The 26823-nt window shown below is 40.1% G+C and overlaps 1 protein-coding gene and 1 pseudogene across 4 annotated transcripts in view; both read right to left on the bottom strand.

Annotated features, from left to right (window-relative positions):
- Nucleotides 1-1332: 1332 nt before the first annotated feature.
- On the bottom strand, nucleotides 1333-5630 carry LOC132107626 (growth hormone secretagogue receptor type 1-like; annotated as a pseudogene).
- A 1262-nt stretch (nucleotides 5631-6892) lies between these two features.
- The window catches only part of LOC132108205 (fibronectin type-III domain-containing protein 3a-like), a 101058-nt gene continuing 81127 nt past the window's right edge, over nucleotides 6893-26823 (bottom strand). For all 4 annotated transcript variants that reach the window (XM_059514833.1, XM_059514835.1, XM_059514834.1 and 1 more), the window contains 13 exons: nucleotides 26391-26477; nucleotides 25115-25253; nucleotides 24605-24673; nucleotides 24406-24524; nucleotides 23273-23378; nucleotides 20735-20910; nucleotides 20509-20622; nucleotides 19874-20023; nucleotides 18824-19173; nucleotides 18416-18628; nucleotides 17420-17586; nucleotides 17016-17137; nucleotides 6893-8913 (listed from right to left, as the gene is read on the bottom strand). In XM_059514833.1, the coding sequence (XP_059370816.1) occupies nucleotides 8599-8913; nucleotides 17016-17137; nucleotides 17420-17586; nucleotides 18416-18628; nucleotides 18824-19173; nucleotides 19874-20023; nucleotides 20509-20622; nucleotides 20735-20910; nucleotides 23273-23378; nucleotides 24406-24524; nucleotides 24605-24673; nucleotides 25115-25253; nucleotides 26391-26477 (2127 nt within the window). In that variant the 3' untranslated portion in view covers nucleotides 6893-8598. The remainder of the gene's footprint in view (nucleotides 8914-17015; nucleotides 17138-17419; nucleotides 17587-18415; nucleotides 18629-18823; nucleotides 19174-19873; nucleotides 20024-20508; nucleotides 20623-20734; nucleotides 20911-23272; nucleotides 23379-24405; nucleotides 24525-24604; nucleotides 24674-25114; nucleotides 25254-26390; nucleotides 26478-26823) is intronic.

The following is a 26823-nucleotide window of genomic DNA, read 5'->3' on the forward strand; positions in this document are numbered from 1 at the left end:
ATCATATTGTATCAAGCAGATCTTGTCCGGTATTTATGTCTTTTTCTTTTAATTAATAAGCTGACAATACATTTTTTTTATTAAATATATTTGATTAAATGTTTTATTTATTCAGATGTATTCAATTAGGTATTTGTTATTCTATGAATACAAAATATTTTTTCACCTCCCAAAAGTTATATATACTGTAGTTATGCTGTATAAATGTATTAGTCAAGCATATAAGACAGCGGTTCCCCCTATTGGAAATGGACTGCTATTGTAGAGTAGGTTGTGCACTTTATACAAAAACAACTTCAAGTCATCTTTTCAATACTTACTTTACATTTCTGAATTAAAATGAAATGTGATGTTTTGTGGGGCTTAATACAGCAAAGGGTATGTGGCTCTAACTTTTTGAGCAACACTTGAGCAAGTGTAAATTAGATTTTAAAAAGATATTATATATTCACATTATTACTTTTTTTAATAATATCTAATTCAAACAATTTTTTTGTTAACTTTTTTTGTATTTTGATTACTGCTGAACAAACATCATTTAGTCTCTTAAGTTTAAATGTTGTTTCAAAAGCCACAGAAAATAAATTACTTTCCATCTATAAAAAATAATGTTGTTAATGATTACAATAAACTAAGTTATAATATAATATAGTATATTGTAATCATTAAATAAATAACATATTCTTATGATTTCAGATGATTTATATATATATATATATATATATATATATATATATATATATATAATTAAATTTATGCATTTAGCAGACGCGACTTACAGTGCATCCAGGCTATCAATTTTTACCTATCATGTGTTCTGGGGAATTGAACCCCCAACCTTGGGTTTGATAGCGCAACGCTCTACCAATTGAGCTACAGGAACACTAATAAGTTATTATTAGTGTTATATATATATATATATATATATATGCACACACACACACACACACACACACACACACACACACACACAGAGACACACAATTTTATAATGATTACAATACTATTATAATAATATTGTAAAGTTTTTTTAAAATGATTTCAATACAACATACATATTAATACTATAATGAATATGTGCAAAGGAAATTACATCCAACAGAGTAAAATTGAATAATTTATGGACACAAATACATTAAAATAGAAATAACACATCACTGCAACAAAGACAATGCTATCATTTGGTGGTAATTTTGTCATTTTGTCATGCACTTTTTCATTAGAATTTATAGATTTGAATTATGCTTTCTGTAAGACAGAAAAACATAAAATGTCTTACGATTCTGTATAATACAATAGAGATGCTAAATTAGAAGATTAAATTAGAACCCTTCATTTATGAGTCATTTCCCCGAGCACAGTCACTGTCACAAGCTTTTTCCACTCGATATGAATCGATTCCAAACTCATTTTTCATTTCCATCACACCATTTATTTCAGCTTTTATCCAAGAAGCTCACACTTTCTTTACTTCTCCCAGGTGCCTACGCTCCTCTTCAGCCGGGTTGATGTTACCGTAAGCCTTCCTCTGGCATCACTGTCTCCACTCCATTTAATGTCTCTGTTCACATGGTGAAGTCATCACGGGTCGAGGTATGCCTCTGGTTGGGCCCGTGATGGCGCCTGTGGGGCAACAGGAAGAGGCGTTTGATGGCAGAGCGCTACTTGTTGGACATAAGGTTGTAGAGGACGGGTTAATTGAGGCGCTCAGATAGAACAGCACCATGGAAGCCACATTGAAGTTCTGACTGAGCCGGGCAGAGTGGTAGTCATCCACGTGTGTGAAGAGGAACTGACCGATGTGGTAAGCAAGCCAGCAGATGGCAAAGACAGACACAACAACAGCTAGGAGAAGAGAGGGGCAGGGTTAGTAGAAAAATGAGATTTGTCCATGTTCTGGGTGGTTGCATACTGAGACTAATTTATGAAGGCTTCTAATAAACAAAACATTTGCCAATCAAACATAAATGTACATAAATTGACAAGATAGTAATAAGACAATTAATAAATAAGACAAGTTACATATTTGCAATCTGCTAGACTTTTTCTCACACAAGTTGACATCATTCCATTACATTGGAAAGACTTTGCTACTGCTACTAATTAAGATTAGGCAATATTCATGTCTCACCCAAGTCACTTTAAATGGAGAAGAAAGGAGAATCTTGTAATTGTCAGTTTCATTCCTTAGAAATAAGGAACAGGGATGAATTTACAAACATCCACAACCTCCTGATAGATAAAAAGTGGTTGGTCTACACTAGGCATACTGTATTACTGTATCACATTTTCATGTTGCGGAAATTGTTGAAGCTTTTATCATGGTATACAATATTATTACGATGTTGAAAAAAAAATGCATTACAGCAGAGTTGTGCGTTTTAACCCGATAATGGGATATTAAAATCTGAATAATAAATTATTTTTTCACAATATTTTAAAAAGCCCTTGATAAGAATATAAAAATAATTTTATTGTGATGCTGTGTTATTGTATATCGGCACGTCTAGTCTACAAGTATAAAGAATTTAAAGAGATACAAACTTTTTTTGTGGAAATTAAAATCAAGATTTATTTAATCTATTTTATGCTTTTATTCAATAGTTATAAGTAGAATAAGTGTTACATAGTGCCATAGCTCACACTGGTAGTGGGGTAAATCATAATATAACACTCTTTATACCTAAAATTATCTTACTGGCCGCCATGAGGCTAGGATGAAGTGTTGGACAATGTATCACAGCTATCTCAAATCCAAGGCCATATTTACATATCTTTCTGTGCAGATTGATGAAATTTGATCTGCTCTGTGCTTTTCTATCTCTAGACTGAACACACTGGTGTGCACTGGTCTGCAGAGGTTTAAGTGAGCATGACAAAAACTAGCCTTCATTCATGCCAAAGGAAAGAATAGTCATACTTTCAAAATGATATAGACCCTCTTCAGGTCTTGGTCTTAACTCAGACTCAACAAACTCAGGTCTTGACTGCTAAGGTTTTCTGAGTACTACACAAGGGGTTTTGGGATGGTCACTTAATGGCAAAAGTCAAGAGTCAAACTAACTCTATGTCTGATGACATTGTGATCTCTAAATATGGCTCCTTCAGTTTTAGTTATAGATCTGTTTTTTAACCTTTTTTATGATCCGCCAGGCAAAAATTGTTTGCATGATCTGAAGTAATTGAACACCTTTCTTCAAAACACCCCATTATTAGTGATTTGAGACTCTCTCTTGTCTACAGCACAAACCTCATTTACACTACAAGATTTGATACTTGTAATTGTCCAGGTCCCTAACGTAAATATCCATGACTGTTACCTTAAAGTTGGAATACACTGCACGACTTTTGCTTAGATTTTTTATGCTGATTTTCATTTTGAGTCAAGGATTTCAAACATGTCTGATATTTTGAGCTTATTTTAGAAGACTGAAGGGGTGGATCACAAAGGTCACAAAGGTCATTAGGGCATCTCATCTACTGTACATGACGATTTTACTTTTTTTTTTAAAGCATTTACAGGTGCATCTCAAATTAGAATGTCATGGAAAAGTTCATTTATTTCAGTAATTCAATTCAAATGGTGAAACTTGTGTATTAAATAAATTTAGTTCAGTAGTTTAAGCTTTTGGTTCTTTTGTGATGATTTTGTCTCACATTTAACAAAAACCCACCAATTCACTATCTCAACAAATTGGAGCAACACATTAGGTGTGAACTCTAATCGCTTGTCACCTAAATAACCTTTGGAGATGTGCAGTGAACCGATTTTGCATGTTTTTCTAAGATTTTACAAATTAGAATTCTTTAAACCTAAATGAATGTCTTATTTAGTGACCTCTGTTAGAGTATGATTATACAATTCCACACATATTGAAGCTGACTACTGCTGTTGAAACTAAACTATTTACTTCAGTAAATTGTTCTTCAATTGTTTGCATCTCTGACTCCTGATCTCGTCTTCATTTACATACCTGATCCTTGGGTAGTAACTTCAAATCCCCTAAAACATGGTGTTTTCATTTGTCATGCATTCTCTGGCATGAGTTTGAGGAGTTTAGAATGACTTGAAATTCCAACGTGATAATTCTAATGGAATAATCCTCAGTCGTGCCCAGATTTTCTCTGTAACCATTGCAAATGAATGATGCGTAGTGTTTCTAAACCTGTTCAGATGTTTCAAGTCGTGTAGTGTATTCCAGCCTCAACACTTCCCAAGACCCACTCACCCAGAATCTTGATGCCTGTTGCCTTCTGTCTGTTGACCTTCTGTCTGGCTTCCGCATTTGGGCCATGAAGCTCATGACGACTCTTCTACAACTTTTGACCAATGGATCCAATACAGAAAGAGCAAGCAAACCATAGGGCAGAAGAATATAAGCGGTCGACACCCAAATGGTGGTGTGCAGCAGCCCTGATTCAATAGCATAGCGTGTGTGCTTGCACTGCCGAGTGTCCGGGTCAGGTATCGTCTCGTTCTCGTACTCCACCCCCATCAGGAAGAACACTGATGCAGCGGAGAGTAGGGCAAAACCCCACAGAGCCAGAATGACATACTTGAGAGTAAGAGAGTTGAAAGAGCGTCACCTCTCCTCTCCTGAGTGTGTGGAGAATATCACTTAGTCCAGTACTTAGTTAAATAGTGAGATCACAAGAGGTGGAGACAGTAGACAGATAGGGATAGAGGTGAGAGGTGGAGCTTTGGCTTTCAAAAAGTGTGATTAAATGAACAGCTCTGGATGCATGTATAAGTCAGGGTTGGCAGGTTTTCAAAAGAAAACCCACCGCCCAGTCGTTACTCAAAACTAGGCCAGTCGCATTTCGAGGGGGTCTCTAGTTAATAATCGCATTCCGAGAGAGTAAAAAAAAAAATTTTTTTTTGGTGGGGTTCCTGCTAAAATTCACATTCCAGGGGATAAATATCATGTTATCAGAGTCACTTCATTGGAGTCGGACATGAAAAATAACCAGTGGGAACAGTGTTAAATTAGCCCACTTCCACGGGAAGACTGGGACTTGGCAACACTGATATAAGTGCAAACTCTCTACTAATATAGTCTTCATGTCCTTGAAGCGCTGGATAATGATAATTATTTGCATATCAGTATTTATCAAGTTTTATCCAATTAAATAATTTGGACAAATATTGAACTTGTAATCTTTACATCAAAAATTTTTTGGGATATTTTCTTAAAATTACAACTCAGTGAGCATAAAGCAGGGTTATTATATTTAACAAAAAAATAAATAAAAATCAAGCCACTGTTGCTTGCAATAAAGTAAAATATTAGAACACTTAAACCTATTTCAGCTAGTCTGTAGCTTTATATATATATATATATATATATATATATATATATATATATATATATATATATATACACACACATACATATATGTGTTTATTTGTGTGTTGAATGAACATCAAAAACAAAAGCCTGCAAAATTAATGAAGAAACAGATCTCTGTGTGTGTGTGTGTGTATATATATATATATATATAATTGTTTTTTTTTCATTCAAAAGATGAATTAAAAATTAACTGAATTAAAAATATGACCTAAGTGTATTTTTCTTACGAACAGTTAATTAGTATTAACATTGGCAATGTCTAACATAATCTTTATTCATGTCACAAACAAGTTCCTGGTGTGCCAGGTGGTGCATTGTGTTCACTTCAAATTTGTTTTGAAACATTACAGAAAAATACATTTAGATCATCTTAATGTCTTTATAATATGCTTTAACACTTTATCCAGGTGCTGAAGAATAATTTTATTTAATAAACAATCTGTCTGGAGTGAGCACGCCAACCCAATGAACCTGGTGCTCTTACTTTGTGAACAAAATGTAACCATATGCAGGAAGAATGAACTTTATTTATGAGGGAAGTAGTGGCCTAATGGTTAGAGAGTCAGACTCCCAATCGAAAGGTTGTGAGTTCGAGTCCCGGGCCGGCAGGAATTGTGGGTGGGGGGAGTGCATGTACAGTTCTCTCTCCACCCTCAATACCACGACTTAGGTGCCCTTGAGCAAGGCATCGAACCCCCAACTGCTCCCCGGGCGCCGCAGCATAAATGGCTGCCCACTGCTCCGGGTGTGTGCTCACAGTGTGTGTGTGTGTGTTCACTGCTCTGTGTGTGTGCACTTCGGATGGGTTAAATGCAGAGCACAAATTCTGAGTATGGGTCACCATACTTGGCTGAATGTCATGTCACTTTCATTTGTATACAGTCTGGTCAGAAAGTGTGGATCTCTGACAAAACATGATCTAAAAACATATTTTAACAAAATTAAGATGTAAAATATTATATATAATACTCATAAAAGTCATTACTATAATAGTGTTTAATAGAAGTGTTCATATTTAGATTATGTAGATGCAATTAGATAGAATTTTTGAAAACGTAATGTTGAATAAATACAATTAAATTAAATAAAGCAAACATTTTTTTTAAGATATAAAAACAATATCATGATTTGAATCTACATATGGCAACATGCAGTAAAAGAAGACAATTAAGAATTATAAATCTTTTATTGTGCATGGATCGGTCTGTAGATATCATGACTATACAGACAGACTTTAGTTACACACACACACACACATATATATATATATATATATATATATATATATATATATATATATATAATATACATACATATATATATACATACATACATATATATATATATATATATATATATATATGAATATATGATTATACATTTTCTATCTGATAACGAACATTTTAAAGTGATATGTCTGGTAGTATGTATACTATAACAAATTTTTGTTTTGGAATGTACGGTGTATGAGGTAACTGCAAACATTAAAATTACATAAAAATGGTCTCATTTTTTTGTGCATATTTTATTGATTTTTTGTAGTTTTTCTGTCTCCCAAGACCCAAATACCTACCATGGTGGGGAGATGTTAAAATGGCACAATTACATTTTATCACTATCAAAAATAGGAGTTTGAGGTTTTTTTTCATTGAATGACAAACAGAAGACATCTGCAGAATATCTATAAGACCAAATCATGTAATTAATTTTCATCCAAGGCTTTTTTTGCAAGGTACCTTCAGTTGTTAACAGTTGTTGACAGCACTCATATGCCCATAACTAAAGCACGACACAAAACCATACGACCGGACCATCATGCTGCCGTGACACAGCGCTGACCGTCACAAGACTTTAACACACAGAGAAAAAGGCAAAAATTATCGATTCACAGGAAGTACATGTAGGATTAACACAATTCATCACAGCGGTTTGCATTTCATTTCTTGCGCTTTTCTTAATTTCTTTGCTGGACAGAATAAACTTAATGGTTTTATTTCCATATAAAAATAAAGTTCAAATGTGTGATAGGAAAAAAAGATATCTGAAAATTAATATTTAGTCCTATATTCAATACTCTTGAGATTACATCAAAAAGTAATATTGCTAAAAGTAGAGTATAACACAATGGTTAATCTGGTTCCTAAAACTAAACAAAACCCAAAAAAAAAAAAAAAATTAACAATAGAGAAATTAAGAAAATACTATATGACTTTCCAAATCATGATTTCTGGCTGAATAAACCATTTCAATAATTTTTTGTGGTACTACATTTTTAAAAACAGCCAAAACACATTGAGGGCTTGCACAACTGGAGAACATGTTCTATAAAACGCATCACAAGATCAAGATGCATTCGATAAGTATTTTTTTCTCTTCTCACTAAGGTGCAAAGGTAACGACTTAAGGAAAGGTTTCCGAGAAGCATACATTGTTTGTGCTGAACCACAATATTCTGAAGCAAAGCAGCTGCTTGATTGTGAAAACAAGCTACAGTATACGTACATGATAGTAAAAATAACTATAAAGCTGAGTTAGTTTGGTATTCATAGTCATAGTCTTACTCCCCATACTAAGCCAGAATCTCAGGTCCTCGTATCATACTGTACAAAAATATACTTACATTTCTCTAGTTATTTTTGCATCCTTTACACATTCTGAACATCAAAAAAGTTCTGAGCAAAGTGCTAAATCAACGTTCGCTAATTTGAGCGGTATCGGTCTCGCATCCCCCTTTTTAAATCGTAGACCTGTAGACTTCGCTCGGGACCCCCGGCGGGCCTTCTGCTCACCTGTACCCCCTTGCCGACAGCGTAATCACTGGCCCTCGAGTCCCAGGCCCAAGATAGCAAACCGGTGAGCGGCGCGACCACCGAGCTAGCTTTGGGACACTGAACGCAACTGACACTAAACAGTTTACAATTGAAATTATATGTATAAATAACTTAAAGACTACAGCTACACAAATAAATGAAGTTGTACAATAATATGCTATGAGCGGTGAGCTTCACTGCTGATCCTTCATTAATTCACCCTCCGAGTCCCACGGAGGGAACAGCGTTCTTTCAACAGCATGCTCAGAAGGGACAGAGGAAAGATAGATCAAACGATTGGGTGAAGTGATTCTGCAACTTTCTTTTCTCAATCCTTAACGCGGCTCCTCGATGCTGGCGCCGGAACGAAAAATAAAGAAAGAAAAACAAACATCAACAAACAAACTCGTTTTGACGATGTAACGCAGGGCCGAGTCTCATTCAATCACGAAGTACTGGATGGCGACCGCGATGAGGATGGATGTCACGGCCAAGAGGGCGATGATGAGGAAGGAAAACTGTTCGTCCGTCATGCTGCGTTTTGGCTTCTGGGCCTCGGCTGCTTTGGATCCCGTGGTGCCGGAGACCCCGGGGCTGTCGACGCGAGGTGGGAGCAGGATGATGGTGGAGCTGTAGGGCCCGATAATTTCGGGGGCGTCTTGGCATTGCCGGATTGCACAGACGCGAAATCGGTACTCCGTGGACGAGCTCAGGTTAGGGAGCTGGTAGAAAGTGGCTGAGCCCTTGTAGATCTGAAAGAATTCAAGACGACCATTAAATATTTAATTAAAAACTAAACAAATATATTGTTAAATACTGCATAAAGTATTATTTACAGTTACACTATTGGTTTTTTAAAGTTTTTGAAAGAACTCTTATGTTCACCAAGGCTGCATTTATTTGATTATAAATACACTATAAACAGTAATTTTGTAATTTAAAAGAAGTGTTTTTATTTTAATATACTTTAAAACATATCCAAAGTGAAATTCCACTCCAGTCTTCAGTGTCACATGATCCTTCAGAAATCTTTCTAATATATGCTGATTTGGTGCATTTATTCTTATTATCAATGTTGAAAACAGTTGTGCTATTTAATATTTTTGTGGAAACCATGAAACCTTTTTTTAAAGATTGTCTGATAAATATAACGTTAAAAAAGAACAGCATTTACTTAAAAGTTTTTTAACATCATAATATATCTATTTCACTGTTATACCGTTACTTGAACAATTTAATAGTGTATATTATAATGTAGTGAATTATAATAGAAGACCAAAAATGTACTCATTTTTGAATATATCAGTAATCAGTTTAATTTATACAGAACAATATTCAGCATTACATTAAATTCATTCTTTTTCACAACGAAAAGTAAAGAGCTGAAGAAGTCTATTTTAAGGATGCAGATGTGTAGGCAGAAAAATAATATTCCCAAAGAACATGAGAATATGAAGATGAAGTTGTGCACGTGTGTGTGGGCTGCATCAGCACAAACACACAAGCCTCCCATCATGCCTACAGTCTCCTACAGTGTCTCTCAGCAGGGGGTGATGAGTCAGAGCCAGTGAGGCTGCTTTACCCTTCCATTACCCTCAAATCTTCAGTCACTCAGAAGCAGCCCGCACAGGTGCTCACGGTAGAGTGGTTTTAAGTTAAATCAAACGTTCTATTAGGAATTAAACACCGCAACTACAGACAACTGGTTGATGTTTTTACCCGACTCTCCATGGGGCCCCTTAGGACCCACGTTTAAAGGGACATGTTCGAGGAGTTTTTATACCTTGTGAGAAAAAATAAAGGGTTAGTTCACCCAAAATTGAAAATTATGTCTCTAATGTCTCACCCTCATGTCGTTTTTGATGAATTCCGAGAGCTCTCTGACCCTCCTATAGACAGCAATGTAATTAAGATGACCAATGTCCAGAAACATATCAAGGAGATCGGTAAAATCAGGGGTTCAACCACAATTTTATGAAGCTACGAGAATACTTTTTGTACGCAAAGAAGCTAATTACATTACTGTCTATGGCAGGGTCAGAGAGCCTGGAATCTCAGATTCCATCAAAAATATCTTCATTTGTTTTCCAAAGATGAACACAGGTCTTTTGTGTTTGCAATGTCATGAGGGCGAGTAATTAATGACAGAATTAAATTTTTGGGGTGAACTAACCCTTTAAGTCAACAAATCTCATCAGTTTTTTGTCATTTATGCATTTAAATATGGTGCCTAAGTACTAAGTAATATTCATTTACTACATACAATTACTACAGGGTTAGGATTAGGTTTTGGTCTAGGGTTAGTTGCATATAATTATGCATAATTTACTGTACATACAGTCATTATAGTTTGGAACAACATGAAGGTATGAATATATAATGAGCTTTTGAGTTTTTCATTTTAACCACTAACACTTCTTTATTTTGTACTTTGTTGCTTCTTAACATTTATGGAGTCCTTTCCAAAGAAAGATAATGAAAGCCTTAGTCACAACATGATATCAGAATAAAGAGCATGCACAATCACGTTACAAATGTGAGTGGATAGATTTGATTTAGATATAACATTAAGTGCAATAACTGTCACTAAGCCATTCAAGTAATGAGTACTAGATCGTCACTATGCTGTAATAATTATCCAAACTGCTGAACCCAACACCTGCTGTCTGCTGAGCGCACCTGCTGAGTGCCGTGACCTCTGTGCTTACTAGTGCGAACCTACATTTGAGACACTGCTGCCTCACAGTAAATAGAAATATTTTATTTGAGATGCTTCATTGAGGTTAAAATGGATAGTTTTTAAGTGTTCGATGAGCTGTTCCATTTCGAGAGTACTCTCGTACTGCGTAAGCTAGCTTACGCTATGGGAAAAGGTCCCCTTTTCTCGAGAATATGAAGCCAAAAATTATCCTTAATTTTTAATAATGTAAAACGCAGTGCTGCAGCACAGCAGACCTAAGCGAAGCGGCTCGCGCGCTTATTGGCTGTGCTGTGGCAACTGCAGCAACCTATGGTGAGGCGGCGGAGAGGAACGAACCATTGGGGGCGCTTCGCGCCCATTGGACGTCAGAGCGCGCCAAAATAGGCGTGGCTGGAACTATATAAGCCGCCGCTTTGCCATAAGGATCAGATTTCATCTCCTTCAGCGATCTCACCTGCACTTCGCTGTCTTCTCCGGAGAAGCCTCTACACGCCGTCGAAAAGCCTCTCAGCAGGATAGCACTGCAACGCAGATCTGAGGACGTCGGCTCGTGCTTCATCCCGACGCCGTCTTCAGCATTCGCTTCCTGCTGCGCCATCCGGCGTGACTATATCCTTTAAAAAGCTAAATGTGTTTGCCGCTGCATCACACTTTTTCGCAAAAGAGCAAATTTCGAGGCGTTGTTTCAAATGCCTCGGGTCTGCGCTTCCTGCCGAGGCCCTCTGCCCAGCAAGGACCGCCACATCCTCTGTGTCTCCTGCCTGGGCCGCGAGCATGCTGAGAATGCACTCTCCAAGGGCGGCTGCCCTGAGTGCGACAACATGGCTATATCGACTCTGCGGGCTCGATTAGCTCAAACCAGCCACGACGCTCCACCCGCTCCGCCTCTTCTCTCTCAAGTGCCGCGTAAGAAACGCCGCGATCAGAGAATGCCTGAGCACACTGCTACACGCGAGCTCACGCCGGAACACTCCCCGCGTGCCTCGCCCGCTCTCTCTCCTTCGCCTGTCCTCTTCGTGGACGAGCAGCGCCAGTCTCTGCTCACCAGCGCCCCCTTCTCCTTCGGAGCGCCTGAGGCGGAAGAAGACAGACACGACAGCCTTTCTCTCGCCGCGTCCAGTAGTGAGGAATGGTCGGGCTCCATTGCGGACCCCCCCCCCCCCTACAGCCCCCAGCTGCATCGGACAACGCGCTGATATCGACGCGGAGCTTACTCGCGTGCTTACAAGGGCTGTCAGCGACCTTCAGCTCGACTGGTCTCCTCCAGACGAGCCCGCTAAAAGCAGGCTGGACGAATGGTTCTTGCAGGGGCGCCCTTCAGCCCCTCCGCAAAGAAACGCCCCCTTCTTCCCGGAAGTTCACGATGAACTCACGAAGTCGTGGAAAGCCCCATTCTCCGCACGTTTGAAAACTTCTGTCTCGTCAGCGCTCTCCTCTGTCGACGGCGCCCGAGACCACGGTTACGAGAGCCTCCCCCCTCTCGAGGAGGCAATTGCTGCACACCTCTGCCCGCCCTCAGCCGCAGGATGGCGGTCGAAGCCCGTGCATCCATCCAAACCGTGCCGCACCACCTCAGCTCTCGCTGGCCGAGCATACACCTCCGCTGGTCAAGCTGCTTCGGCTCTACACACCATGGCTGTGCTTCAGGTTTTTCAGGCCAGACTTCTCCGTAACCTGGACGAGTCTGCCCCAGATACCTATGATTTTAAAGATCTCCGCAGCGCTACTGATCTAGCCCTGCGTGCGACAAAGACCACAGCACAAGCGATCGGCCGAAGCATGGCAAGCCTCGCTGTTTTAGAGCGACACCTCTGGCTCACGCTCACGGAGATGAAAGACGCCGACAAATCCGCCTTTCTTGACTCTCCTATCTCTCCTTCTGGCCTCTTTGGCCAGTCGGTTAAGGGTTTCGCTGAACGCTTCACTGAGGCTCAGAAGACGTCACAAGCAATGAGACACTTCCTGCCGAAACGCTCTAGCTCTGCTGCGGGACGCCGTAGAAATGCGCCGCCCCCTCAGACCTCGAAGCCATCGCAGCCAGACTTACAGTCTCGCCCAGCGACCAAAACCCAGCACCGCTCTCGCTCTACGAGCCGCAAACCGCCAGAGAGACGGGGACCTCGGCCCAGGATTGTGCTGAACCCCGAGCCTCCGAAGCCCTCCTGACCTTCGTGCTGAAAAGACCGTGGTTAAGTCCCGCTGCGGCCGGACCACCACACAAGAAACCTCACATACTTCCTCCAATCCCCTCACTAAAGGCGGTTGGAGATGTCTATACTGCAGTAAACGAGCCTGTTACAATGCACGCATGCCTGCACACAAACGCCGCTTTCACGGCGACCTCAATAAAGCACAAAAAGAGCTTTTTCTATGTAGGCAGTGTGCCCACTACACAGTACGCACCCCTACATGTATACACACTCCCCCAAGTGTCACAAAAACACACTCGGGTCCCCTTTCATGCCCACCTTCCCGCTCGCGCCGGAGGTGCTCTAAATGTAGCGCGCGTGCCCACTTCTCAGTGCGCAACCCTACAAATAAGCGCTGTCACCACAGTGTCCCAAGCACAGCATACTCGAGCTACTGGTCCCCTCATAACAGGCGGCCAGTGCCCGAAGCACATTCAACCCATAGCCGCACGAGCCGCTGCATGGCAGGCCATCCCCGGCATATCAAATTGGGTTTTGAATATAATAAAACGAGGTTACTCGCTCCAGTTCGCTCGCAGACCGCCGCGCTTTCGCGCCGTGGTCGAAACGAAAGTGAAAAGCGGAATGACACACGTCCTTCGCGCCGAACTGATAAACCTTCTTGCAAAAGGGGCGATAGAAACTGTCCCCCCTGCGCAGCGCGAGTCAGGCTTTTACAGCCGCTACTTCCTCGTACCAAAAAAGGATGGCGGTCTCAGACCCATCCTAGATCTCAGATGTTTGAACAAAGCGCTTATGTCGCGATCGTTCAAAATGTTAACTACCAAACAAATACTCGCGCAAATTCGCCCGAGGGATTGGTTTTTCTCAGTGGATCTGAAAGACGCTTACTTTCACATTCAAATAGCACCTCATCACAGGCCATTCTTGAGATTCGCCTTCGAGGGGCAGACTTATCAGTACATGGTTCTTCCATTCGGCCTCTCCGTAGCGCCCCGTACGTTTACACGGTGCATGGATGCCGCTCTCGCACCCCTGAGAATGCGGGGAGTGCGAGTACTGAACTACCTCGACGACTGGCTAGTTTTAGCCCATTCCGAGGAACTACTGACGACACACAGATCCTGGATCATCAGCCATTTAGAATGCCTGGGTCTCACGATCAACACTGTCAAGAGCGCTCTGTCTCCCAGCCAGAGGATTTCCTTTTTGGGGATAGACATAGACTCTGTGACATGTACAGCGCGTCTGACGTCACAGCGCGCTCTCACTATTCAGCATCTAGCCGTGTCGTTCAAAGCCGGGTCTCTTTACCCGCTCAAACGATTTCAAGAAATGCTAGGTCTGATGGCATCAGCCTCTGCGGTTCTCAAACTGGGCCTGCTGCGCATGCGCCCACTACAACGCTGGCTGAGAGACCGTGTTCCAGCGTGCGCCTGGATTTCCGGCCGCGCGCGCATCAAGGTGACCCACGGCTGCATCACAGCTCTGGCCCCTTGGAAAATAGCCAACTGGTATCAGTTAGGCGTAAGCACGGGCGCTGTCTCGAAATGGAAAGTAGTCTCGACAGATGCATCCAACCTCGGTTGGGGCGCCCTGTACGAGGGCAGGTCTGCCTCCGGCCTCTGGTCGAGCCCGGAGCGACTGTTACACATAAACTGTCTGGAGATGATAGCGGTCGAACTATCCCTGAAAGCTTTCCTCCCATTTTTAAAGGGCCACCACGTTCTGGTCAGATCAGACAACATGTCAGTGGTGGCCTACATAAATCGCCAGGGTGGTGTCAGGTCAAAAACCTTGCACACCCTGACCGAACGTCTTCTGACATGGGCACATTACAACCTGCGCTCGCTAAAGGCAGCGCATGTACCTGGCATCCTGAACCGGGGCCCGGACATGCTTTCCAGGGCGAATGTTCCCCCTGGGGAGTGGTCTCTTTACCCACAAACGGTTCAGTTGATGTGGAGCATCTTCGGCAGGGCAGAGGTCGACCTCTTCGCCTCGGAAGACAACACTCATTGCCCAATATATTTTTCAAAGAGCAGGGACGCGCTGGCCCTCGATTGGCCCAGACGCCCGCTTTATGCCTTCCCACCGGTCGCGATGCTACCGCAGGTCATCGATCGGGTCAGGAAGAACAGATGTGCTATGCTGCTAGTAGCCCCACTCTGGACGACCCAACCTTGGTTCTCCGAGCTGATGCAGCTGTCCAGTACAGCCCCATGGCCAATACCGCTGCGGAAAGATCTCCTCACGCAGCTGAAGGGCGCGCTCTGGCATCCCCACCCTGAACTTTGGGCCCTTCATGTATGGCCCCTCAACGGGTACCCGGGAACCTCCCTGAGGGAGTGTTAAAGACCATTACGGAAGCCAGAGCGCCCTCAACCAGGCGCCTTTACGCGCAGAAATGGTCAGTGTTCTCCACCTGGTGCGGGACACGGAACCTAGACCCTCACTTATGTGACGTGACAGAGATACTCTCCTTCCTACAGGAGCGTTTAGATGCGGGCAGATCCCCGTCTACGCTCAAAGTGTATGTGGCAGCCATTGCAGCTTCTCATGCTCCGGTGGCCGGCCTATCACTGGGAAAAAAACGAACTGGTCATTCGTTTCCTTAAGGGAGCTCGTCGGATGAACCCTCCCCGACCCCCTTCAATCCCTTCCTGGCCCCCCTTTTGAACCGCTTCAGTCTGTCGACATGAAGCTTCTTTCGTTCAAAACCGCTTTTCTACTGGCTCTGGCCTCAGTCAAGCGAGTGGGAGATTTACATGCGCTATCTGTAAGCGCTGACTGTCTCGAATTTGGGCCTAATGACTCCAGAGTCATTCTCAGACCAAGACACGGCTATGTCCCCAAGGTGCTCTCAACACCGTTCAGAGCACAGGTCATCTCGCTGTCAGCCCTTTCCTCGCAAAGCGACGAAAGCAACACGAGCTTCATCTGCCCCGTCAGGGCTCTCAAAACCTATATTGCGCGCTCCGCCTCATTCAGGAGGTCGGACCAGCTCTTCATATGCTTTGGTGGGCGCACCCGAGGTCTCACCACCACGAAGCAAAGCCTATCGCGATGGATAGTAGACACTATCTCGCTGGCTTACAAATCTAAGGGCCTTCGCTGCCCGTTCGGCATCAGAGCCCATTCCACCCGAGGTATGGCCTCATCATGGGCGTGGTCCTGCGGGATACCACTGGATGATATCTGTGCGGCGGCAGGCTGGGCCTCTCCGTCCACATTTATTAGATTCTATAATCTGCAAGTCCCTGCCCTGCAGGCCAGGGTACTTTCTATATAGACGTGCTAAGCCTTATCACGTCCCCCTTTTTTCGTTCCCTATATAAAGCTCACTAAGGTTGGCTGTTGGGACTGGGATTTCTCCTGCTATAAAGCCCCGGGCTCTCGCCTCGGGCTGTGACAGGTCGAAGTTCCCGAGCACGCACGGCGTTTTACATTGTGTTCCCATAGCGTAAGCTAGCTTACGCAGTACGAGAGTACTCTCGAAAGGGAACGTACTCGGTTACTAACGTAACCTCGGTTCCCTGAGATGAGGGAACGAGTACTGCGTAACCTGCCGTGCTATGTGCTCGGATCGGGTGATCGCTTCAGTCGATTTAAAACCTGATCCCTATGGCAAAGCGGCGGCTTATATAGTTCCAGCCACGCCTATTTTGGCGCGCTCTGACGTCCAATGGGCGCGAAGCGCCCCCATTGGTTCGTTCCTCTCCGCCACCTCACCATAGGTTGCTGCAGTTGCCACAGCACAGCCAATAAGCGCGCGAGCCGCTTCGCTTAGGTCTGCTGTGCTGCAGCACTGCGTTTTACATTATTAAAAATTAAGGATAATTTTTGGCTTCATATTCTTGAGAAAAGGGGACCTTTTCCCATAGCGTAAGCTAGCTTACGCAGTACTCGTTCCCTCATCTCAGGGAACCGAGGTTACGTTAGTAACCGAGTACGTTTTCTACTGAAACACATACATGCACCTGATATAGTGTGATATAGGTACCTGTTTGAACTCCGAATTTCCCTGCATGCTTTGCAAACAGTAGATGACTGGATCTCCCTTCATAGGTGGCAGTGTCTCCCAGCTCACCTCACACGACTCGTCCACACGCTCCACACGAGGAGCTGAAGTCAGACACAGACAGATGTAGAGGTGTTGAGAACAAACCAAACTTGCATGCAAAAATAATTCAGGTCAAACCGCAGAACATTAATTATGCTTTAGGATGTTGTTGTCAAAGTGCATCAATTTAAAATAAATAAATACCACAAAATATTTTCATAATTGATACTAATAAGAAGAATTGTTTCTTCAGAAGCAAATCATGAAAATGAAGATTTGTAATCAGTAAATCATACGATACAGAGGAAGCCTAAGAGGCAAGTGTATGGCTGCAGCAGCTGTACCTTTTAGGGGTGCAGGTGGGGAGCGGGGGGTGGTGAAGGTGTAAACAGTGGAGAAGGGCCCCTCGCCCGCCTCGTTAAAGGCCTGGATGCGGAACGCATAAGAGGTAGTCTCATTTAGCCTCTGCACTTTGTGAGTGTGACAGGGTCCTTTATACAAGGATATAAACCTTTAGGAAGAGACAAAAACAGAGATAGAGGAAACGTTATAGAGTTAACCTCAATAAAGTCAGAAAATACACAATATTTTAAAACTATAACACACTTGAAGGAAGACCCACACAAAATATGAGTTCTGAATGAATTAATAATAACAAATAAATAAATGTAAAAATAACTAATTTGAATGATTTATAACGCGGAACACATCCCTTCCCTATTGCATGTTTGTACTATACAACCTTTCAAAAGTTTTCAGTTGGTAAAATGTATTAAATGGTTTTAAAAAAAGTCTCTTATGCTCACCAAGACTGAACTTAATGAATAAAAAAATAAATAAAAAAATAAAATAAAACTGTAATTTTATTACAATTTTAAATAATAACCTTTCTGTTTTAATTCATTTAAAATGTAATTTATACCAATTGTTACAAAACTTTTCAGCAGCTATTACTCCAGTGTCACATGATCTTTTTAGAAATCATTCCAATATGCTGCTCAAAAAACATTCATCATTATTATAAATGATTAAAACAGTTGTGATGCTTAACCAAGATTCAGCTTTCTTTAAGTAAATAAAAAAAAACTACATTTAATTAAAATATAAATCTTTCTTAATATCATAAAAAAACTCTTTACTTAAGTCACTTCTGGTCAAACTAATGTATCCTTGCACGATATAAGTATTAATTTCTTAAAAAACAACAACAACAACATTGAGTGCATATTTAACTAATCTTAGTATTTGGCTTTCAGGGAAAATTACTTGAAACTTTTCTCATGTCTGTTCAGGACACATTGTAAAATATATTGTAATGAACCAGCAGTGCATCTACTAACCTTCCACTTTTATCCTCCATTTGGAGATGGTACTGTAGGGAATCAGTGGGTTGGGCCTTGGCCGGGCCTTCGCCCCACTTGAGCCTGAGGGTCTGGTGACTGGAAGCGGTGCACTCCAGACGTGGAGGGAGGGGTGGCAGTGGCTTGGTCTTCAGTTTAAAGGTGTGGCTACAGGGACCTGCTCCCAGACTATTTAGAGCCTGGATCCTTATCCTTCAAACACACAAGCACATGCCTCAATTTTCATTCATATACATTCATTAATTCATTCCGATTCATGTTCATTTTTGGAATGGCTGTGGAGTTTAATTTAAAAGATTCATATGGTCCTACATTCATGAAATGGACAACACAGGTTGCGCTGTATGTTTATTTTGCTACTGTTTAATAACAAAGATTTCATTGTACCTGTAGGTGGTGTCTGGCTGCAGGTTCAGGATGATGTATTTGGTTACAGGCCCAGTAAGGATGGGTTGTCTCTCTCCCAGATCGATCAGGTACGACGTGATCTCTGATCCGTGATCACACGGCGCATCCCAGCATAGCCCAAGGCAGGTGGATGGGGAGTAAAGGACAGGTCTGGCCTCTTTGTCCTCCTCGTCCTCCTCATCCTCGCCCCTCTCTGTGGCCCTGCTGCCCTCCGCTCTCATCTCTGACTCACAGAGAGCGTGGATGTTGCCGACTGGCGCTGGCACAGAGCAGGGTGTCTGGCAGAGCAAGCCATCGCTAAAGGGCCCCACACCGGCTACATTCACTGCCTGAGGCACAAAAAACACAGTCAGTGAGTGACTAAAATGTTATACAGACCTGACATTAACAACAAAGACAACTTTAATCTTTGACTTTTTTGTAGTTGATTTTAGTTGAGCAGGCTGAGAAATCATCAAGATGAGCAATAACAACTACACGACCAACTATGATAATTAAAAAAACACTGCACAATGAAAGATTTAAAGCATCTATTACAGAATTAACCGTTACAACATTAGCTTATTTTAGTTCAAATACAACTCCTAAGAAAATTGATATTTAACTTTTTGCTTTTGTAAATCTGCTAAGTGTCCCACTAGAAACATTTAGGGAATGAGCATATTTTGTAATATAATTACAAACGGTTGCAAAATAATTTAATTGAACAAAATTTCAGCCAACAATCAATATACAGAATAACCGTCCCCAATTTAGTAATAAACCACATTAGTAAAAACCACACAGGACAAGAAAAAAAAACTCTCATCTCTCAGTCTCTCATCCACTGGGTGGCACTGAGAATGTAAAGTTGGCACCCGCCCCATCATCTTATTTGTATGAATCATGATTTATTTGCCATCACAGGAAATAAAAGTATAACCTGTCATCAGACTGCTACTTCCTGTTTAGTTTCACATGCCAGATCACATCTCACCAATAGCTTAAACACTGAGATGAAATAAGTGTGAGAATGATAGCGTTTCTCACTTGTACTCTGCAGAAGTAGTTGGTGGCAGGCAGTAGACCCCTCATCTCATGGGACAGTGCAGCACCGGTGTAACACATCTGCATACTGCCCTCTGCCGCCCCCCACTCCAGACGATACTCTGACACTGCTGCTCCATTACAGGGAGGGGTCTGTATGGGTGCAAAACACAGCCAATGTGTTAGACAAAACAAATACAAAAGAGGAAAACAAAACAAATACAAAAGAGGAAAACAAAGCAAAAACAAACAACTACAAATATGATAAATAAAAACACACAAAATAAATCAATCAATCAAACAAAACAGAAACAAGGATGCTTTTTGTTTTTTTTTCTGATTATGTTTTTAGTTAAAAACAATCATAAAAACATGCAAAAAATTACATTGTTATGTCCTTTTATTTTAGATAAAGCTTTTGTAATTTTTCTTTAGTTTCGAGTTTTTTTTAATGTTTATTTCTTTGTTTCTAAGTTATTTTTCCATAAGTTATTTTTTTTTAATACAGTTAATAATAATGATAATAATAACCCTGATTCAGTCACAATGAAGTAATTGACTAAAATAAACCTACCCTCAAAGCTACTAAATACTTGCTTGACACAAAAAGAATACTTTGCATCATGGGATATTCTCACCTCCCAGCTGATCACAGCACATGTCGGTGATTTACAGGTGACATGAGGGGGCCGACACGCCTCAGGGGCCCCTGGACCTGTCGTGACCTCAGACCGCTCAGAAAAAGGGCCATACTGTTGATCACCAATAAAATATTAACTTATTAGCTGAAGCTAAACTATATGTAGCACATTGTATAAAGAACAAATTGTTAGCAACCATACAAACAAGTAATATCTTGCTCACTCCAGCTTTGTTGGCAGCTCTGAGCCGGAAGCTGTAGGTCCTGCCGGGCAGTAAGCTTCCCACTGTGCAGTCCACTTCAGAGCCCTGGTACACTTCCCTGCCCTCGTCCATCTGGGGAGCGAACATCTCCACGCTGTACAAAGACACTGCACTACCTCCATCCACCAGAGGGGGCGCTAACAGACGCAATGAGAGAAAATATTCAGATTTTAAAAAAATAATAATTATTCAGCAAGGACTAATTTAAATTAATCAAAAGTAACAGTTAATAATTCAATATACTTCCACAAAAAAATAAAATTTAACGCTGCTTTTTAAACTTTCTAAAAAATAACTATATTGATAAATAATGTGTTACAGGTATCATAAATGGGTTCTTGTTTCGCACTGGATTTAGCAATATTAACAATGGGATTTTTGGAGGAAGGTCTGTGTTTTTTAAGAAACTCCTTCTAGAAACGTACATTTTTTGGAGATCTATCGAAGACATTTTTATACTTTTTAAGTTAAACCTTATCTACAATGGTATACTGTAAACCGTTAGCATTGTTAAGAATAAGACTTTGAGACAGACTTTGAGTATACTGAGTCAAGAAAACTGTATGATCAATTTTTAGTACAGTACAATGATCAGTCCCTCTGGGATTCCACAAATTTTATTTGTAATTTTTGCGATCGAAATTACTGATTTTGCTGCGTTTTCTTTTCAAAATTTGCGATGAAATTTGCGGCATGTTTTTTTTTTTTTTTTCAGAGAAATAATACCACAGACAACATTCTTCTAACACTGTTATGACTTTTCTGAGTTCGAAAACCACTGTAGGTCTCCAGATTCACATTCGACGACACCAACAGTACCAGCAGTAAAACACACTAATCACACGTACATCTCGGAGACGTCTAATGTCTGCATTTACATATGCAAGGTGTATTTTTAACAGGGCTTGTTCATCTGCAGTACGTCTCTAAGATGTTTCCTGTCAGATGTCAAATAGACATTTATTAGAATGCATGTAAAACTGCTTCTGTGACGTTTATCAGAGTACACAGGAGATGATTCCCGGATCTTTAGCAGATATCTTACAGAGGTAATAAATATATTACATCTGATAAAATTTACTTTTATTACTGTCATTCATAAAGTCTAAATATAATTTAATGAATACAAAAATATATAGGCTATATTAGGGAGTGGAAATGGCCTATAAGTACTTCTCTGCAGCCATCTACTAGTGGTCATTTAATATCTTTTTTTTTTTAAATGTTTGCTTTCCTACATTATAAAACTCTTAGATTTATACATGGTGGAAACCTATTAAGGATAAACAATTATCGTCACATTAAAAATAACTTTCAAATTCAGTAATACTTAAAGCATTGAAGTGCATGGAAAAGTTGTTGGTGAATTCAACTGCTTTCTTCACTGTATCTCCCAGCGCTGTGTCACATGATCAAGATCAGCGCGCGGCTCCGGCTCAAGCAGATAAATGGTCTGCGCAGCCCGAACTAGTAGCGCAGATTCGTTCCGTTTTTCGGTTTGTTTATCTAATGTAGCTCTTGTAAATCGGTCCTGATGAGAACACAAGGCCTTTCTTTGACTGAATGCGCATTGCGGTGACGTCACGGGATGCTTCTAAGCCCAAATTATGCGGAAAATGTGTGGCAATTACGAAAATTTGTGATCTTTTGCAAAAATTGCAGAGTTTGCTTGTTTTTGCGATACATTCAGCGATCGCAAAATCGCGAAATCCTGGGGGAACTGAATGATATAAAAGACAACGGCTGGATTTGGCCTTAAAAAAAAAACATTTAGATGACCTCATTACTGAATTGACAATGAAGTAATTGATTGACTAGAAACATGCGTTTGATATGTAAGGAATTGAATATGAAAATGAACCATTTCAATAGAATGTGAACACTAAAGAAAGTCCTGCGTGTCCGAAACATTTGTTGATTTTAATATAATATAATTTAATATACTATGCACTGAGTACTTTTTTTTGCACTTTCTAAGAATAAAGAAGATTTCTAGTATCTCCTCATGTAATGCTTTCATTTGCATACATAGCAAATGAATTTCAAGAAATTAGTTTTTTTGCTCTGGTGGATTCTATTATAGACTTGAAATCGTGTTAAATGTGAATGGAACCAAATGCAAGATCCTCCTCCTCTTTTCTTCTTTTTTTGACAGTTTTCATATACAAATTAAGCAGCAAAACAATTTGATACATTGATTAAATAAAGACATCTAAAAAAATAAAAAAATTAAAATAAAATAATAAAATGATTAGCAAATTCAACATATTACAATGGCTTTGTCATCACAGGAATAAATTACATTAAGAATATATTAAAATGGAATACAGTTATTTTAAGCTATAATAATATTGAATGAATGACCCCAAACTTTTAAAAGACTGTCTATATACACCTCTCAACCCCAATTAACCCTAAATACATATTAAATATAGCATGATTTTAAGAAACACTTAATTTGTTATACACAATAAGCACAGACACAAAGTCAAAGCTTACCCCAGCGTAGTTGCACCTCTCTTGCTTTGGGTTTGCCTACGACCCTGGGCGGATGACAAGGACCAGGAGGAACAGGTGGCGTTTGGACCTGCAAGGCCTCCGTCAACTAAAAACAACAAGGATAAGAAATGAAAAAAACTACAAAATCTTGATACACGTTAATCACGCACACCACGTTCCACCTTCTTAATGAGAATAGTGTGCAGGCACCGGCTGAAACGGTCACAGCAGACCACAGCCATGTGAGCATTCTCTCACATTCATGGCTGTGAAAACCAGCGCCAAAATGAGTCATAGCTGCGTCCTGGCAAGTCCTGAATGCAGATATGCATCTGCGAAGTGCCGACAATGCCATTACAGCTGGGATCAGGAGACGGAAGAGAGAAATTATTACCATCTGCTTGCCAAAAGCGCTTAATTGATAAAAGTCTGTTACGATTTTGAAGGGCGTGGAGATGATGGAAGAGAGGTAACAAGTGAGCGATTCATGCGGAAACAAACCGATAAAAAGGGGGATGAATTGGTGGTCTCACTTTTTTTTTTTTACTTAAAATTTAATTTCCACCAAAGAGAGAATAGTGAAGATTGTTAGTAGTTTTACACTGTTTGTTGAAAAAACATCCATTTATGATCCAGAAACTCTTTTTGTAACATGAATTCTTGAAGATGCATTGTGAACAGTCTATTGTAAAAAAAAAAAAATATTGTATTGAAATTACATTTATAGTGTAATTCAAATCCAAATACTATACTTGCAGATAATATAATTTTAATGAAAAGGCCACTGAGGTTTATTTAAAAAACTGCAGTTTCTTAACCCACTTAAATACACTTTTAAAATGTGTGCTTTGTAATGATGTCATTTTCACATCTTTAAATCGTAGTTGAAATTATCTTTAAAAAAAATATATAGTTGCTAATAATCTGTTTTTTTTTTTTAATGCACTTATTTAGATTTTATATATATATATATATATATATATATATATATATATATATATATATATATATATATATATATATATATTTTTTTTTTTTTTTTTTTATACAGCAAAATGAGCATCAATATTTACAATAAAAGTTTATCTTGGCCCTACAGCAATAAAGGATTGCATAATTTTTGTGTGACATACTGGGCTCTCGCCTCCCGCACTGATGCAGTGGACTCTAGCCTGGTATGAACATCCTGGGCTCAGACCATCACAAACACACTCCACAGCCGAACCACTGTACACCTGATTCCAAGAACAACCTGAAACACACACACAAGCATTCAATGAATAATCATAATGAGCATGTGTAGATACACCAGAAAACCTAATTGGAACGTACCACTTGACCCTCCAGACAGCTCTGCAACATACTTTGTCACATCTGATCCGCCGTTGTCTTTGGGAGGATCTGAGGCGATGGAAAAAAACAACAACAAAAAAACACTTACTATTTGTGTCCAGTTCAAATGCTATTTTAGTATCATTGAGATACTGTTATAATATTTTAAATTTGATTTTATTTTTACACTTTCTGTTCTGAGTTTAGTTTTGGTTTTTAATTATTTTGTTGTGTTTTGCTGTGCGTTTCTGCATTTCTGTTCTAATTTTAATATCATCAACCAAACATCTAGGATGGACATTTCTTATTGTGAAAAATAAAATAAAATGTGTACACAAAAACAATAAATTCTTAAAAACCTTTCTTAGAACGGTAGCTCACCAAGTTCCAAGACCGGGCCATAAAAACATCCCAAGTATATGAGGACTAAATCAAAGGTGATTTCGGTTTAGTTTTAGTTGTATTGAGTCAAAGTTCAATCTTTATGTGTTTCTAACATGCTGAACTGACCCCAGGTCAGACGGAAACTGGTCGGGTGAGGTTTTCCCTTCACTGCGAGTCTGCAGGGGCAGCCCGGTCTGTCAGGGGCCGTGGTGAACTCAGACACACCGCTGGGGTTACTTTTCCCTTCTGCATTATAGGCGACAACCTGCAATGATTTAAAAAATATATATATATATAATAATAATAAGTTATTCATTATAGTAATGAGTGTGTGTGTGTGTGTGGGTGGGGGGTGGATGTGGTTGTGAATGATTCAAAATGACAATGCAAAAAAAACGGATTGGTCCTTAAAATAGCCTTCATTATGACTCAGCTATGCACTGGGTGCAGAGGCAATGCAAATCTCTAGGGCCTTTCAAAACCCTTTATATTCACCACCAAATTTTTCTCACCGAGAAACAGTTTGCCCTGATCAAAGCTCAGGATGAGGAAGCGTTTCACGGTTCAGAAATAAACTGTGGTGTAGATATGTCATCTGTCATAGCAATTGGCAGTTATTGGGGATGCGAGCTCTCGGCAGGTAATCAGCTCCTCTCATCAGGATGCTTGCAGCCATTCTGATCGCATTAATACACTTGTGTTTTTGGAAACATGATTATGATCAACCCGACCCAATAACACCAGAGAACAGTGACTGATCGCATTACTACAACCCCTGCTTCATCTCTCAGCCGCTGACAACAGGTGAGTCTCAATCAGGCCCGGGATGGGGTGAGGAGGGTAAACAAAAAAAGAGGAACAAAGAATGGACTTGTTGGAAATGAACAAATGAAAGAGAAGAACAAATTAAACAACAAACAAACAAAAAAGGAATTAAAAAAGCACAAACAAAAAGAAAGAAACAAAAGAAGCTAATAATGGTAGAAAGAGAAAAAAAAAGAAAATAAGAGAATATATACTAAATAAAGGGAATGGCGAAGAATGAACAAAGGCAAAAAAAAAAGAATGAATGAAACTAAAGAATGAACAGATTAAGAAAAAGCAAATTCAAAAATAAGAAAAGACTAAAATGAAAAATGAATGATAGAAACAAAAGGAATGACAACATTGAAAAAACAACAAAAACAGATAACATTGAAATAACATTAGACATGGCAATATAAATTAATAAATAATGTACAAACGGAAAAGCAAAAAAAAAAAAAATAGAATGTTCAAAAAAAAAAAAAACTAAAACAAACAAATAGACAAACAAACCAAACCAACAAAAGGAAATAAAGAAACTGAGACACACACAAGAAGTGGCGAACATGCATCCCTCTTTATGTGTGTGTGTTCTCACCCTGAACCTGTACGTGGTGCTCCTGTGGAGGTTTCTGACAGTGTGTGACAGATCTTCACCATCATAACTGGCCTGGAACCCATAACCCTTTAAAAACACATCACATATTCATGTAAACACACATTCAAAACCTGGCCTACTTCAGGAAAAACTGAGTCTTAATGGCCCAGTTTACACCACAAATTAACATTTGCCTTAGGCCATTCACAAGTATGAGACAGATCACAGTTTACTACACACTTAATGTCTGCATAAATCACTTTTTACATAACATGTAACATTCTCAACCTCAGTCCAGGATGCAACAGGACAAATTAATGTTTACTCTGAAAAAAAATTCTAACTTATCTCTTACTAACTATAAAATCAGAGATAGACCTTCATACCAGGTATAAGCAGGCCTTATGTGTCATTTATTTATCAGATTTATCAG

Source organism: Carassius carassius, chromosome 28 (assembly GCF_963082965.1).
Source record: "Carassius carassius chromosome 28, fCarCar2.1, whole genome shotgun sequence".
NCBI classification, from domain to species: Eukaryota; Metazoa; Chordata; class Actinopteri; order Cypriniformes; family Cyprinidae; genus Carassius; species Carassius carassius.